Source organism: Filicampus tigris, chromosome 21 (assembly GCF_054856515.1).
Source record: "Filicampus tigris isolate MCC_2025a chromosome 21, RoL_Ftig_1.0, whole genome shotgun sequence".
NCBI classification, from domain to species: domain Eukaryota; kingdom Metazoa; phylum Chordata; class Actinopteri; order Syngnathiformes; family Syngnathidae; genus Filicampus; species Filicampus tigris.
Window position 1 is genome coordinate 2290001 of NC_141237.1, and position 17317 is coordinate 2307317.

Consider the following 17317-nt stretch of genomic DNA (forward strand, 5'->3'; position numbering starts at 1 on the left):
CCGAGTGTTTTTTTTGTGTGTTTTATTTTCTCCGCAGGAACGTACGTAACGCAGGTGACGGCCACTGACGCAGATGACCCGACGTACGGGAACAGCGCCAGGGTGGTGTACAGCATCCTGCATGGGCAGCCCTACTTCTCAGTGGACCCCAAAACTGGTAACAGTTCTAATCCATGTTCGCAGTGATTCCTAATTTGTGGGATGCAGAAGAATCATCAATCCTTTTCATTCTACGTTGACTCTTCAAACATCCCAAATTATTACCTTAAAGTCATCTGATGTGAGGGACATATCAACATATTAGCGACCCGCCAGCATCCAGATGTTTCCATTCACCGTCTCATCACTTTGTCGGTTTGTTGCTGACTGGCTAACAATTATTTATGGCCGCTGGTTGAAAATGACCAAACACAATTATGCTGAAACATTAACGCTGTTATTTATTTTGTTGTTTATGCTCACGCTCTGCTGTAGTCAATGCAGCAGAACGGGGGTAAAAGCTTCGGGATTGGCAGCTGAGTGGCAGTAAAGGGAGAAGGAATTTTGTACTGAACTTAAAGGAGAATTGTTTTGGATTTTTTCCCTCTATTTGAAACAGTTTCTGCTATTCTTAAAACAAAATACGCAAAGAATTATAGGACATGTAATATTCACTTTTGAATTGACAAAAAAATTGCCCAATCGTTTTGTTACCATTTCAACCAGGGGGCCAGCGCTAAGGTGTTGCAACTAGACGAGTGGCTCACTTTACGGTGCAGATATTTTGTACCCCCATGTACCCGTTTGACCCATATCAAAGCCCAGCCACCTCTGGTGCAAAGTTAGGCCACGTGCTGCGCGGGATTTACTCCATACACAAAAATTGAGCCCAACATGTAAATGAGCCCAATTGTGACACCACGATTCAGCAGAATTCATAATAGATTGCTTACAGACACATTTTCAGAAAAAGGCAGAGAAAACATTTAATGTTATTTAATTTCACACTTTGTGGGTATCCACTTACTCCAGACACATCACTATATGTATACAAGCTATTAAAAAGTCACATTTCCATAATATGTCCCCCTTTAAAAGACACTTTCGCCAGCAGCGGGACAAGCGGGACAGCTCTTGGTGTAATAAAATACCTTCATGCATATCACAACGGCGACACAAGTGAAAGGTGTTGCCACTCACAGGAGAGCACCTGCTGAGGCGGGATAGCACAACTGCGGCAACTACAAACACTCATGCTGCGAGAGTAAATGTTTTCCTGACTGGGCGTCCGTCTATCTGGGCAAACATTCGTCAGCAATCATCAAAAAAACAATGAACAGGAGGGAGGTGAGCCAAATGGTGCTATTGTGAAATTATCTTGATAGTTAAACATACAAACATACATTCAAACAAAAATCTTGATTTTTGCTACGAGCTAGCTAGTAGCATGCGCCTCTCGTCACGGCGTGGAAAGCCCCGCTACAGCCCAGTATATAATCCAGCCACTGGAGGCTTTAAGTGGATATACTTTGGTGGCTTGAACATGGATGGATATGGAGGCATAAGAAAGTTTCTAGATGAAGTGGCATTTGTGTTTTTTTAGGTGGTTACAACAACACTCTTCTCTGTAGAGCAGGGGTGTCCAAACTCTGTCCTCAAAGGCTGGTGTCCTACTTGTTTTCCGTCTGTCCCTGCTGCAACACACCTGATTAAAATGATCAGCTCATCAGTAATCTCTGAAGAAGCTTGATACCGATCATGATCTTTTGATTCAGGTGTGTTGCAACAGGGACAGACGGAAAACAGGCAGGACACTGGCCTTTGAGGACCGGACATGTCTGCCGTCGAGTGTCAAATTTAGATGATATTTATTTTTAATTTACAGGTATTTTAAGCATTTTTTTCCTCTTAAAAATCTTCATTTTAAACTATTCTATTCATGTCCGAAGTATAAATACACAAGTCAAATGTTATTGTTCAATTGGCATATAATTTTGATTAAATCAAGTGTACAGTCTATAAATCGCTGAATACTTTAGTTCCTGATTACATTCAAGAAATGCTAATGGGATACAAACCTGGTAGGGCTTTGAAATTTACAGACTAGGGTCAGTTAGTGGAGCCCAGAGTTTAAAGCAAACATGGTGAAGCAGCATTTTACTGTTATGCTGCGTGAAAATGGAGTTAACTGCAAAAAAAGAAAACAGGCTTAAAGATGATATCAAAGTACCGGTAATTAAATGAATATTTTAACTTCTCTGCCAAGTAAACTTTAAAGCTACACTGAATAAAAAAAACCACACACACAATCTAACTACTGTTTTTATACCACTTACAGTACACCTATGGAATTACGGTATTATTTTAAGATGAACTTTCTTCTAACCAGTGTTGAAATTCCCGTAAAAGTTTTGATACCTTAACATTTTTCAGTGCAATGCTCTTAGAGAAGATAAAGCGCACGTTGAATTGATTTGAGAAATTTCATCTTGGTTAGATTTGATCTGACTGTAAATGTGTAGCACAAGCACCGTGTGATCTCAAGTGAATCACTGCAAGTCTAGGCTACAGTTCGCCGTTTGAATGTCAAGTTTGTCACGTGACCTCTATTCTTGTTTCTCAGGTGAAGACGAATTTTAAAATAAAAATGTGCATACTTGGCCGGCTTTGATACCGTTCTGCGCCGTTCCTTTAAATGCCATTCTGCACACGCTGACATTTGTGCTTGTCGCCCACGTGTGCTGTGCGGCAGGCGTGATCAAGACGGCCTTGCCCAACATGGACAGAGAGGTGAAGGAGCAGTACCAGGTGCTAATCCAGGCCAAGGACATGGGGGGACAACTGGGGGGGCTGGCCGGCACCACCGTCGTCAACATCACCCTCAGCGACGTCAACGACAACCCGCCCAGGTTCTCCAAAAGTGGGTGGCCTGTTTTTACATGAGCTTGATTAAAAATAGCGGTTTCCAGTTTATAACTGTCCTGTTCACCTTGACTGCAGCAAATGTCACTTCCCTCAATCCAAACTAATCCAAAAGTAATATTTTGGATTGAGATCAAATCAAATTTTAAAATTTTAAATGATGGAAAACATAATCAGACACAAACTACAATTACTTAATTTTCCGGTGTGTGGGCCAGGATCTCTATAAACCAAAGCAAAAATTTGGATCAGTGGATTCAAACATACCCCCCAGTTGTCATGCAAAACATGTTGAAATGCGTCATTTGAAGCACCAGGTGAAAATCATGTTATGATGGAGCACTCTGTCGTCACTCAAAATACTTAACTCCTGACTTCAGTGCCGAGTCAAAAGGCGCTTCGCCAATCCATCAGTCAGTCATCACTCAAAAGTTGTCTTCTCACATAATTTGTTGGCATCGCTGCGATTTGATGCCAGTTACACTAACTGATGCAACGCTGCCAAGGAAAGCAATCTGTAGCACGCCACTTGATCAATCGATCAAGTGATGACCGAAAACGCAACCTGTTGGGAATGTAAAGTTTGAAAGATTTTTTGTCAAAGAAGCACTCTATTATTGTACTTGATAAAAACAAATAGGAGTGAGAAAATGGAATACAATGTGAAGAATTGAATAGTTTTTGCCACATTTTTTTGCTCAATTTGACCATCTAGGGGCTGTATAATAAATAAGATATTCATATATCAGTGGAGACTGCGCTTACAACTCAGTAAGATGCAGTAATATTTGTCATTCTTCGCAGAGGATAAAGAAAATATGCCTGCAAGTATTGTTATATTATGTCAACAGTGTTCAAACACCCATTGCCTAAAAGGTTATACAACACAAAGACTCCGGTGCCATCTGTTAGCATTAAGATGGAAGACATCAAGGCAAAGTTATTTTACCACGCTAATGACCGAGCTGGTATGCAGGATTTGACACCTCATCTAAACCTTGACTGAACCCAACTTCTCAGTGGCCAACCGAAGCTGGTCAGAAACTTATTACGTTCGACATTTATAAAAGTTTCCTCCACAGTAGCGCTAACTGTAATTACACAGTTTGTCCCAATGACGTGCAAAAGGTCGACTTGTTTTCGCATGGCTGCGCCGACAAGCTCCGGTAAATAAAGCTTGTCGGCTGGCCGTTGTTTTTGCTCGTGGAGCATCCTTCTATATTTAGATTTCGGTTTTAGCGCGATGCACTGAGGGGACTGACTCACTGCATTTCAGCACAATGCTGTAACTTCACTATTTTTTTTTTATGGGCTGCTGAACATCACGAATTTGCCTCTCTCAATCAGCAGGTCAAAGTAGTAAAAAAAACAAAAAAAACATCAATTTCTGTGAAGTCACTGATGTGCGAGTTTTGTGCTCTGGCTAATGTCGGCCCTGTGAGCATATGACAGCCAAGCGCAAACCTCCGTAGTGAGCCAGACTGCTCGTCGAGCGGACCGGAATGTAAATCGAGCCGAGCTGTGGAAAGCAAAAGTTGATATTTCCATAATTCTGTCACAGCACAAAGGTTCGCGCCACGTGCGGATGCTTCTGTACTCCGCTGAAGATGTTTCAAGTCCTCACAAGACCCGATGACAGTTTAGCTGGAGAGCGAGAGTTCTACTTTTGTCCTGGAAGGATCACTTCTTCCAGGAGAACGGGCCAAAGAACATCCACGCTGAAAGCATTGCCAAAACTTTGAAAATCAAAACCTGACCTTCAGATTTGTGTATTATTCATCGGGCAAATAACTGCCAGATTCGTTCGGAAGCTCCCTCTCGTGCCTCAGATCAACATTGTGGTCAAATTGAGGAATAACAAATGAGAGCGTGTTGTGTGATGAAATGTGTATGCACGTGTATGTGGTAACATCCATCGGGGGCTTGTTCAGGTCTCGAAAAATAAGAGATACCTCAGTAGGCAAGGTAGACGCCTGCAGACGTTCATATTTGATGATCTTAACATGACAAGATGATTTGATCAATGCTCTATTTGCAGGTTTCTTCCACTTGCGCGTTCCAGAATCGTCGGCGGTGGGCTCGGCCGTGGGCAGGATCAAGGCCCACGACTTGGATGTGGGCAAGAACGCCGAAGTGGAGTACACCATCGTGCCGGGCGACGGGGGCGCCATGTTTGACATCACCACCAACGACCACAACCAAGATGGCGTCATCATCCTCAAGCGGGTGAGCGGCCCTCCGACAAAAAAAACGCATAACACTTTGATTTTGTTGTCACGGAGAGTCAACTTCAACTTCAGCTGCCTTTAAAACGCCTCAGCGGGCTCATTGCTTTTTTGCCGCGGGCTCTCGAAAGCATCCAAAAGGTCCAATTTCCAAAGCTTGACATGGAATTCTGCGTTTGAACTTCACCGGCAGAGTTTTATATGGACAAAATGGTGGGACTCTAACCACTTGAGTTGCATGCCAGTAAAACCTAACTAATCTCTGTTGCCTCAAAAAACGTTTCAACTGAAATGTGAACAGATGTAACAGCGTGGATGAACAGGATCACCGGGGCTGTTCATATGTTGTTAGGTTTTTAAGTGAGACTTGGGATGGATAGATTATTCATCAACAAGGGAAATCCACCTTTTTCATATGCTGTGTAGCTATAATTAGGGTTTCAAGCCAGCGTTAGCGAGTTAAATTCAGGGTCTTACCCAAGGGTAAGGTTTCCAGTTGTTAACAAAGGTCAAAGTTTCAAGGCAAATATATATATATATATATATATATATATATATATATATATATATATATATATATATATATATATAAAACTGCCCTATGCTTCTTGTATGGAAGACAGTGAGGCTGCCAGTTGAAATATAGAAGACGTTGCTAATGTATTATAGATGTCGCAGCAGAGTTTGTAGAAGCAAAGAATTGCCGGGCAGTGAGATCCCCGAACCTTCATTAGCGGCTCTGCGTGCTGGCACCCCGGTTGCACCGCTGCCGCTCTCCGGTGGCCATCGACCGCTCAGCGTGCAGGAGCTCATCTCGTGGGCCATATGTTCTATTCGCTAAGTTGATTAAGACTCCCAGAGGTCGGCTTTGATCCGCAATGCAATTTATTTCCGACGTGAACCTACGGCATCGGTGGGGACACCATTTTGCTCGGCCAACTTTGTACCAAAGTGGCAGCGACGTTGGAGGAATTAATTACGTCTAGATGAAGCCTTCAAGGTCCATCGTGTCTTGTTTGAACAAAAGAAGCCTGTACGGGCGCGCACTAAAATTAGGGAGCGAAATCGAGCTCGGAATATATTAAACACGATAAGACATGCAAGTTATTAACTTTGGCCTATATGCTTCAAAAAATATGGAGGCTTAAAATAAGCGGACCTATATGTCCAGTGTATGACAGAATTCATTATTTCCCATTTAATAATCTTAAATGAGGGTCATGAAAAAAACATATCATTACGTTTTGATGCCACGCCATACACTTGGGGCTTGTTTGCCGAATTCCCGAGCACTTTTGAGTCTGAGCACTGGAATTTGCCCAAAATGGTTGCTTCAAATCATAATGTCTGACTTCATGTTCAACTCAAGGTACAGGTAAGGTAAGGCTTTTGAACACCACAAAAAAAAAACATTTTCACCCAGATACACACACTTACAAACATTTTAATGAAACTCCTGAGCCGAAACACAAAAGAACGGACCCAGTGCATCACACCTCATGCGATATATTTATTGATGTGATTTGGAGACCCCTCATGGCCAGAAAACACATTAGCGTACATCTTCCATTGGACGCTATTTCCTGACTTGTGAAGACCGGCGACTTGTTAGAGACGCGCGCCATCCATCATGTCCAAAATCACTCAAGTCAAATAATGCCACACCGCTTCCCACGGGCTCCACTGTGCCCTCTAATAAAAATCTCCATAAAGCATGACTGTGTAAATGATCAGAACCTTTCCACTAGCGATAGACCAATATTCGACGTTTTGACAAATATCCGCAGTGGCCTTTTTTAAAAATCTGATAGCCGATAATAAATAAATTTAAAGCTGTGTTGAAATCAAAATAACGATATGTGAAAGTTTAACATTTCTGTCATTTAGACATTTTGGAGTACTTCATTTGCCGTAGAAAATGATATGGAGCTATTGTTTAAGGTTTCATTTAACTTATTAAGACATGCTGACGATCCTGGGTGCTCCCTGAACTTTTTGTTCGAATTTTATAACAAAGATGTATTTTGTCTAAATGTATAGTAATAATAATTTTAAAAAATCAACATAATGAAAATCGGAAAAATTGTTCAATAAATATGTGCTAAAAGATGTTTCAACAAAGTGAAGAGCTTTCTTTTTTTTTTAGATTTTGAGGCCAATGTTTTCCTTTTTACGGCTCCAAATATTGGTTATCGGCCTCCTTGACTACTAATAATCGTTATCTGCCCTGAATATAGCATATCGGTGTATTGCTACTTTCCACACGTAACCACAAATGACCAAAGAGCAGTCTTTGAACGAGTCTAGACTCGATCTGGTGACACAAGCCTACGATTTTTAAGCAAGTTATATAGCCAGGACATTAGAAGCAGCTCTCGATAAATGATGCAGCATTGTTATACAAGCACAATATCAATATCATTATCCTGCGTTGCTAATGTTGTGTGTGCACTGCCGAGTAACACGATCGATTCGCGACGCTCATGCCTGGCGAAGCTTTGCGAAACGGCAGACAAAATGAACGTGTGGGTCGTCCGGGCCCACGCACGCAGCCGCACACCTAGTGTGTGCTGCGTGTGCGGGGGTGTGGGTGTGGGTGTGTGTTTTACACAAGTGCTTCTATTCTCCCTTTCACTACCTGAATGTGCTTGCTTACAACAGCCCCCCCCCCAAACAATCTCCCCCTCGAATCCTGCCACCCCCACGCCTCTGCACACCGCGCACCGCTTTGGGCAGTCCAAATTCAATTTGTTGGCGCTCACGTTGAGCTGAAATGGAAATGAAAGGACTAAAAGTGTCACAGTCATCACACATAATAGCATCGGCCGCTAAACTCGCTTTTGTCAGGCAGGGAAAGAGAACAGTTTTTTGAACATGTTAATGCACTCAATGAAGAGGTTCCCCACTGTTGCTTTAAACTCCTAAGAAAATGGCTTTAATTTTGAATAGGGATATGCTTGAAATGGTAACTAAAATCTTAGTGAATAGTCGCTTGTTGAATCAAGTGGATGAATCGAATAGAACCTGCACTTTCAATTTGCATAGACATGATTGTAAAACACACTTTCTTCATGAGCTAAGGGACACCTTACCAGGGCTCCGTCTAGTGGAGTGTGAAAGGCTCACTGAATAAATTGTTCAAACTGCATAATATTTACAGGGTCTTGAAGCTTTTATATGTATTTGTTTTAATCCAGTCCAGTACATTTGTAAGTGCATTTACTTACATTTAATCATTGTTTTCAAGGCATTTATCTAGGTGCAATTTGTATTCAACTTGTACAATGGCGAGCAAAGAAATATTCCTTTTTAGGAGCACAAGTTTCACTTTCACAAGTGTGCAATTTATGTCAATCTCTCCGCTGAACATTTCGTCTGATTGCAGAAGGCAACTGCATTTGTGTGCCTTTCGGAGTATTTTGAATGTAAGACCGGTAAATGTCGTCTGTCTATTTTTAGCACAAAAGGTGCTCTTGTTGCTTTTTGATCCCCACCAAAATATTCACACTAGCAGTAATTGATAGTCCTTGTGTGCACTCTGTGAGTGTGTGTGCGCGCGTGTTTGTGTTTTGTTTTGTGTCTGCGCTCTGTGATGCTTTTGTTGTTGGAAGCCTCAAAGTCTACAGCTAAGACAATTTGAACAAGGGAAGTGGGGACAATGCAGCATAGACGTCCGCCACATGCTGTGGAAATGACAACACAACACAGCATGGCAAAGGTGACATGATAGTCAGGGAGCCAGTCAGTGAGAGACTGAATGAGGAACTAACTGAGGGACGAACTGAGGGACTAAAGTTACAGTTAGGTTCTGAGTGTGAGACTAATTGAATGAGTCACCGTAAGTGAGTGACTCAAATAAGAGTCAGTGAGTGAGTTACTGACTGAACGAGTCACAGTGAGTGAGTTACTGACTGAACGAGTCACAGCGAGTGAGTTACTGACTGAGCGAGTCACGGTGAGTGAGTAACTGAGTGACTGAGTTATAGTGAGTGAGTGAGTGATTTAGCTACTGAGTGAGTGAGTGGGTGATCAACCAATCGACCGACTGAATGAATCACAGTGAGTGATTATATGTGAAAAGTGAGTGACAATGAGTGTGAGTTATTGAGTAATTGTGCTATTGAGTGAGTGAGTGAGTGACCGACCGACTGACAAACTGAATTAGTCACAGTGAGTCACTGTGTGAATGAGTGAGTTCGTGAGTGAACAGCTGAGCAACCAACCTAGTGACTGAGACACAGTGAGTGACTGAGTGAGTGAGAGAAGTTATACTGAAGTCATAGTGAGTGAGTGAATTTGTACTGAAGTCTGAGTGAGTGAATGAAGTTATACTGAAGTCATAGTGAGTGAGTGAGTTAATGATCGACCAACCGATTGACTGAATGAGTCACCGTGAGTGAATGAGTGAACAGCTGAGCCACTGACTGAGCCACAGCCAGTGACTGAGTGAGTGAGATGAGCGACAGACAGTGTGAGTCACAGCGAGCGAGTGACAATGAGTGTGTGAGTGACTGACCGAATGAGATGCTGAGTGAACGAGTGACGGCCTTCACTATGTGATTAAGTGCACAATAGGTGGTGAGGACTGATGAAGACGAGGATGAAGGTGTGAGGGTGCTGAAGATAAAGCCTTCATGAGTTACTTGCTGTGTTCTGACCCACCCACTCCATTGTCTTTTTCGGGATTGCTGCAATATCCCCAAAGAGCAATCCTTCTACTGCTCTCCTTTCCTCCCTCGTTTGACTTTCGCACACACACATGCACACACCCGCACACACAGACACACACAGGCAGGCAGCAGGAGAGCCTCATTGTACACAGCCGAGTTTGGCAGACGCCAAATTAGAGAGTGAGGAAGGTTGGCTATGATAAGAGGATCAGGCTGAGTAATGGGTTCAAAGGATGATCATCTGTTTCCCAGCCTGGCGAGGAAAAAAAAAAAAAAACAGGCGTGAAGGGGCCTCGCACATCCCATCTGCTAAACATAAGATTACGTGAGACAATAGGTAAATCCGTCAAAGAATTCCCGGGGAGGCGTGCGGACCGATGACACGCGGTACAGAGAAGGACACGTTGACAAACAAGAGCCTCAGGCCGCCTCGCCCAAAATCACTTCCTCTCCGATTAAATGCCGCATTTGTCCATTTGCTTGTTTATTTACCTCCTCCCGGCAGACGAACGAAACCAAGCGCCGTGCAAATCTGCTGCTACCAGCCTCGGGGGGTAAACCTGAATTGTTTGAAGACGGCGTGTGTGGCATAATGTTTGGCTGGCGCACTCTCTCTGGGAAGACATTTGAATAATACAGATTCATCCGAAACGGAGCCCCATGTGCATCCACATGCCTCTTTTCACCCTAGACTTATACAGTTATCACTTGATTGTAGTCCAGTGCTCTTGGTCTCTTGGAATAGCGGCTCATAGGTGCCAGAAGTAGGTCAACTCCATGCAACATGGTTTTCACAATTTTTTTAAAAAGTTTTTTCACCCAAGAATGCCTTTTGTGGATCTTGTTTTGTGCAATGGAAACTCCCCAAATTGTTCCCACGCAGTTGGGAGCATACAATAGCCCAAAGTCAACCACTTAGGACTTTAGTCCAACCTGCTCATAATTCATTCATATATCGATTAGCCCTTAGTGTTTTTTTTTTTCATATTACCTGCTAGTTTGCTTTTTTTTTTTCTTGCATTTCACATAAGGTGTGAAGCAGCTTTGGTGTTGCCATGGTGATGCTGATGCTGCGACTCTGGAATGAGGCGGTTTCTATTTCGGGGCCCCTCACATGATTCTCATATGTCAAACAACATGTCAGACCACCTGCGATGTCATCAGGCCGGTAGTCTTGTTCGCACCATGTATAAAAGAGCTCACAAATTCTAGACATATATCAATTGTGTATACCGCTTCTTCTGTCGGCAATCTGGACTGGTCACTTGTCAATTAAATTCACCTCTGAACCACTGCACTACCCACTACAATCTCTTGCTGATGTAAGTTACTTCTCTTCTGTATAAGCCCTACCAGAAAGCATCGTAAATGATCAAAAGGTGCCTTCAAAGCTCGATAGTTTTCAAATGGAATGAAATTAAGCCTATTGCTTTGCCAAAACAAATCTATCTATTGTCTCGACACAGAAAGCAGGAAGCGCTAGTATCACTTGCTAAATACTTCATTTGGCTAAATGCTTTTTGGATGTCCCAAATCTTAAACCAATAAAAAGGGAAAGTACAAAACCAATAAAAGTGAGAGGGGTAAACTCCCCTTAATCTTCTGCAGCCTGAAGTCCAAACCAAACGGGGCCAAATCCTCACTGATGAAAAGCACTATGCGAAGAAGCTATTAAAGCCTTTTATAGTGGGCTGCCTTTGAATTAGCGCGGAGGGTTTGCACGTTTGTTTGGGCAAGGAGACATTTTGGAGATGTTGGCAGCCACAAGGAATCCGGCAGAAAGCTAACTCAGGTTTTAGCCAACAGTCCGACTTGAGCGACTGTTAGCATGCCGAGCGCAAGTCAAACTGCTTTGCCATGAGCGTTGTGCAGCTGAACCTGGACTTTTTCCCATGGCCCCCGTATTCTCATGATCCACCGCCCTTACTGGCAAACCATGCAGTACGTGCCAGGCCACGATTGAGACTGAGCATTACGGCAGCCAAATCTGGTTATGCCCAACCGGCCTTAGGGCTGACGGAGGAAAGAGGTTTTTGGTTGCCAAATATGCTTAAGCCTCAGGTACAACTAGAGGAGGTTGATGTGAAAAGAGAAATTTGGAGATTCCCTGCTCAGACTGTGGCCCCAAAACTAAACACAAGATAAGCAGTTGATAACTCATTTAAGGATGGATGGACTTTGGCCTCCATCCCCTTTTCACCCACCAAAATCACAGGGAAATCATACAGTGTGTTCTCAGATGCAGTCAAGTGTGCTTAACCCTCGTGTTGTCTTTGGTCACCAAATCTGTTTATTTATGAGTCATGAGCAACCAAAGAGAGCCTCAGGGCAAAACCAGGACTCACTGGACCCATAGCTGGCCCGGAAAGGTGTCTCTATGCCCCTGGTAGATTTGGAGAAGGTGGGTGGAAACAGGGAAGTCTTAAGATTCATAGTAAGACTACTCATCCTACGAATTGGATACAGATAAGCAGTTGATGATATATGAATGAATTAATGAATTTATTTGGACATGTTCATGTAGACACCACGAGGCATCATCAAGAACAAAACAGCAACAAGACTGTTTATCAATAGCAAAACAAAAACAACATCATGGTTTACAGTCAATAGTGAATTAACATGTTCAAAAGGAAGTGGGAAGAAGCATAACTTCGATATGATATTGCATATATGATTGAAAGCTGACCTGCTGCTCTATAGGACAGCCAAATCTGGTAGCTGTGAGCAATTGGAAAGAGGCCTCAAAGCCTTGGACATCCTGTAGGGACTCTGTCTCATGCCTCACTATCCCTGCAGCAGTGGCAGAGGAGGTTGTTGGCTTCCTTGCCCAGACTGTTGTTCTAATAAACTGGACCAATATAGGGGGTTGAGATGATGGATGATTGGATCAACAGATTACCAAGGGCCTCACATTTTAAGGACAAAACCACCAGTACCTCCCACTATTCCAAGCACAGCTAGATCAAAATCTAGATGCACCCTGGCCAGTCCAAGGTTCAAGGTCTGAGAGGATGGTAGCCTGCGCTCAGATTTCCGGATTCGACTGAAACTGAAACTGCCGGTGAAAATGCTTGCAAAAATAGAACTGTGTAGTCAACATTCTGCTGGAAAACACCAGATCATCTGACATCGGCAAAAATGCACTTTTCTCAGCTTTTTATCTGCGAATTAGGTTATCGGAGAAAAAACAGCAAGGTACCATGGATGAACTGAGAACAAAATGACTTGAAGCGTGACTTCTTTCTTTTCATTTACTCCGAGTGTATGGATGTGAGTATTCCGTGGGTGTGGGCCCGGCAGTCAAAACGACACCGCTATTGATCCCGGATGAGCTCCGTTTTAGCTTCTCCAGTCAAAGCAATTGACAGTATTGAGGCAAGAAGCCTTTTCATCCTCCCTGCCATTAATTAAGGACTTAATTTCACTAAACCCAGCCAGTGAGCGTGGTCCACTTCCTCCATCATAAATGTCACTAGTGGTCAGAGTGAAGGAGAAATCATTCCCGAGACCAGAATGAAGCTGGTTTTCACTATCCGTCATGAAAAGAAATGATAGAGCGCTGGGAATTGAAGCTGCTGGAGTGCTATTAAAACAAAATGTGTGACCTCGGCTGTGTCCAGCCTCTTGGATACCATAATTCAAAATCAATAGGAGTCTAACATGGAAATACAGCCCTGACAGTGTCAAGAGTTTGACATTTTCATGTGCTGAGAGGTGAAAAGTAAACTGCGCAGATCTGATAAGGGGATCTGGGCCATTTGTGCAGGAAGTATATTGCACGTTGGAAATCAATAGTGCACTAAGAGAAAAATATTCCTGGACGGCATGGCTATGTTAAAAATTGATACAGGCGAGTGAAAGGTAGTCTAGGCCATTTTGTACAAGAAAATAACCTTTCACAATCAACAGGATTCTTGCTTTGCCTGAAAAACAGCGGCTGCGGTATTGAAAGCAATTAAGTCTGGCATACTACTGAATTTAAGCTAATTTCATCCTCCATCATCAAAATGCTTGAATGTTTCAAAAAGGTTGATTGAAATCCGGGTCTGACAAATTTTCATCGTGGTGCCTTTAGATATGAGTTACCTGACTGTTGTTTGGCTGATTTGAGTGAGGAGATGTGACGTGACCCTTATGTCTGCCTTGTTCTGCACCCAGGTGATCATGGTGCGCATACCAGAAGAAGCAGCACAATGACCAGTGAATGGGATTACAAAATGCATCTAAAAACAGTTTCAGCACGGTCGTCATGGGACCAATTTTACTCGTATCTGAAGTCACCACTGTACTGTAGTCCAATCTGAGCTGACATACACATACACATACTACGTCATTAAAATCAATAGGCAGTTTGAGTTGACAGCCATAATTCCGAAAATATACGAAGTTGTTGCTGGTAAAGCAAGGCTACCTTGACATATCGTTCAAAACCAACATGATTCACACTTAGAGGGTTTGTAATGAGTAGAGACCTGGGTCCCAAGTCATTTCCCTTTGCTGCAACGACACTTGTGAAGGTCATAATAAATCATAAATAACGCAGTGATGATTTTTCATCAGAGGCATACCTACCATGCATCAGAAGTTTGGGAATTGCTAGACCACTGCCAGTTAATGATACTTGATAGCGGCTGAGGATAACCCAGTGGCATCCGAGCGCCGGCTGCTCGCCCACAGACCCGACTGGGAATTAATCCATTGATTACAGCGCTGTGAAGGCTTCAGCGGGAGGTGAACCCGGCTATTTTGGACTCAGTGCTTAGCTTAAGGCGCTGAGAGGAAACAATACCTCCGAACAGCGGGGGATCCGCTTGGCAAGTTTGGGAAAAAATAACAGCTCACCAGGTGACTGAGTAGGAGGTGTTTGGCGTATGGAGTATTTTTGTGTTTGTTTTTGGTCTGGTGTGCACATGCTGCATGCCCTTAATGAAGTGGTCTGTTGAAGGAGGTTCTGTTGGAGGTTTGCTAACATGGCCCGATTAACACAGTCAGACAGTAGATTTGAAATTCGTTTGTCCTGGTGAACATTTACATTTATGTGCTCTCTGGAATATTTAGAAAATTCATCCCGCAGAGTCAGTTTGACTTCAAAGAATGGAATCTGGCAGACATTTATGAGTAGAGGCACGTAAAAGTCAGAAGAAGGCGTGCCTGAAAAGATTCAATAAGTCAACAATTTTGGTTAGAAGCCCTCGTTTGCCATTTGACAAGTAACCACTGCCAATTTACTCATTGTTTACTCAAAGTTTGCCCATTTCATTGAATTACAAGACTCACCCTCCGAAACCAGTTTCACCTAGGAACATCCAATTTTGGTAGACCTGTCTATGAGTAGACCCACAAAAAGTGTCAAAGCCTTGCCTTAAAAGATCAGAAAGTCGACTGTAATCTTGGGAAATATTGTACATTCAAGTGAATTTGGAAATTCAGCCCCTGAAGCCGGTTTAACTTAGAAACATTAAAATTTGGTGGTCAGGGACGGATGTCTATCATGAGTAGACCTGCAAAAATCTTAAGAAGCCATATCTGAAAAGATTCAGAAAGTCGAGTTAAGGGAATGTTGACTTTTCAAGCTGCCGGGAATTTGAAAATTCAGTAGCCGAATCTTAGAAAGATGAAATTTAGTATGCATGTCTTTCATAAACCTGCAAAAATCCTCAAGGAGACATGCACAGAAAGTCTGCCATTTTGGTTTGAGGCAACCAGTTTTAGGGGAATTTGAAGAGAGAATTTGACAATTCAGTCCCAGAAGCCAATTTTACAGAGACACATCAACTTTGGCATGCATGTCTGTCATGAGTAGAGCCACAAAAATAGTCTCAAAAAGCAGTGGCTAAAAACATACCGCAAGTCTCACTTTTGGGTTTGAAGCACCCTGCCAAGCCAGTCTGCTTATTGTGGCCACTCCCAGATGTCATTCAAAGACAACAGACTCCTGTACATTTTTTTGGACTGCTACCAAATTTGTACAGCATGTACTTGACGCCAAACTGGCAAACCTTTGAGTTTTTGATACTGAATATGAACGATTCACCTTTAAATCCTAAAAACATTCATCTTTTGGTTTATTATTTTGATAACTGTATATTCAAGTGCCATGGGAGCCCACTTGTCACAGTTAAAATGGCTTTCTGCTATTATTTTACAGGCTAAAAAGCCCTTAAATTTTGGCGTTATAGTTTGTGGGCTAAGGCTAGTACCGGTTCAACCACAATCTGCGAAAAGAGGTATTCATGTGGAAATGGCCTAAAAGCGGCCTCAGGAGTCACTCACAGTCAGTCCAAAAACTGTCCGGAAAGAAAGGGGCCACTGGCAAGCGCTCAAAAAGGTCTAATGTGGTGCGAGCCGAGCGATGGAGGCAAGCGAGGACACAAACTGATGTGATTGATGGCAGCACAATAAAGTGAGCATCCCTCCTCCTTCGATGGTGCTGGTGGCAGCGGCAGGGGGGTCTCTTTGGGCCATGTAATCTTTTCTCTCCTGATGATGAGCTTATTGAGCGCAGCGCACTGCCCACGGCACACTCGGCCAAAAAAAAAATCTCTGCTGCGACTTCATTGGCTCACCATAGAAAGGTTATGCCGGGCTCCAAAACACTCTCGATTCAGTTTGACAGTCATTTTCTCACACAGTCACATTAAAGTCTTATGTCGTGGCAGGAACTCATTCCCATTTTTCCCCCCTCCCAAAAATGCAAGAGCTTGTTCGTCACCTGACACATTTTGCGGATTTAAATAGCACGATCTGCACTTGTGAGTCACCAGTCTTAAAAATGCAAGTGGTTGGTTTTTGCTGTATGCATTCCTTATCGCCACATGGGGAAGCATTTGTTCAGTTCTGACAGAGCTGTGCACTCCACAAATGTACTGTACTATTTATTACTATTTGGAAGGAGCATTATTTAGCCAGCGCAGGCTGAATCGGGAAGTCCAAGGTAACAATTTAAGAGCCCACACTTCCTAGCCCGACTGAATGTCTCTTTAGAGTGCCCCAACTTGTCCATTTTTCAAGTTACGGGCCAGCGCCAAGTCGTTGTTTTGCATTATGTTGCAAGCAAAAATTGTTATTCTTTGTTCTAACCATGAGTCTTAAGAAAGCGAGTGCTGTGAAGTAGCCTTTCAATGGGGAATGTTCATTTGTGATATGAGTGATGCATTATGGGTAGTCGAAGGTAAAAATTTAAGAGGCACACAACAACGGCACTAGGAAATACGATCGTAACAGAAGCAGACCAGATTTCGGACGCACCAAAAATTCTTCCGAATATCGTACGGCTTGTCCGTAGCTGCCAATTGCTCCCATCTGAAGATGACACAATGACAGACTTGAAATGAACAAAACCGGCCTCCTTAGCATAGCATAGCATTGATGAATCTTCCTTGGTCCATGTTGATTTGGGTTGGTCATAAGTGGTCCAGAAATTACCAGGACCACAAGCACTGTGATTTAAACCTCTTTGGACCGCCAGATGAAATCGGACGAGAAGTTTGTCATCAGCTGCGTCATTCAATTTGTTTG

At 43.0% G+C, this 17317-nt stretch overlaps 1 protein-coding gene across 1 annotated transcript in view; it reads left to right on the forward strand.

The window, feature by feature from the left end:
- Positions 1-17317, forward strand: part of LOC147127119 (cadherin-12-like) — a 91175-nt gene that overhangs the window by 45081 nt on the left and 28777 nt on the right. The window contains exons 4-6 of the mRNA XM_086021597.1: positions 38-157; positions 2732-2899; positions 4940-5127. Of these exons, the coding sequence (XP_085877723.1) occupies positions 38-157; positions 2732-2899; positions 4940-5127 (476 nt within the window). The remainder of the gene's footprint in view (positions 1-37; positions 158-2731; positions 2900-4939; positions 5128-17317) is intronic.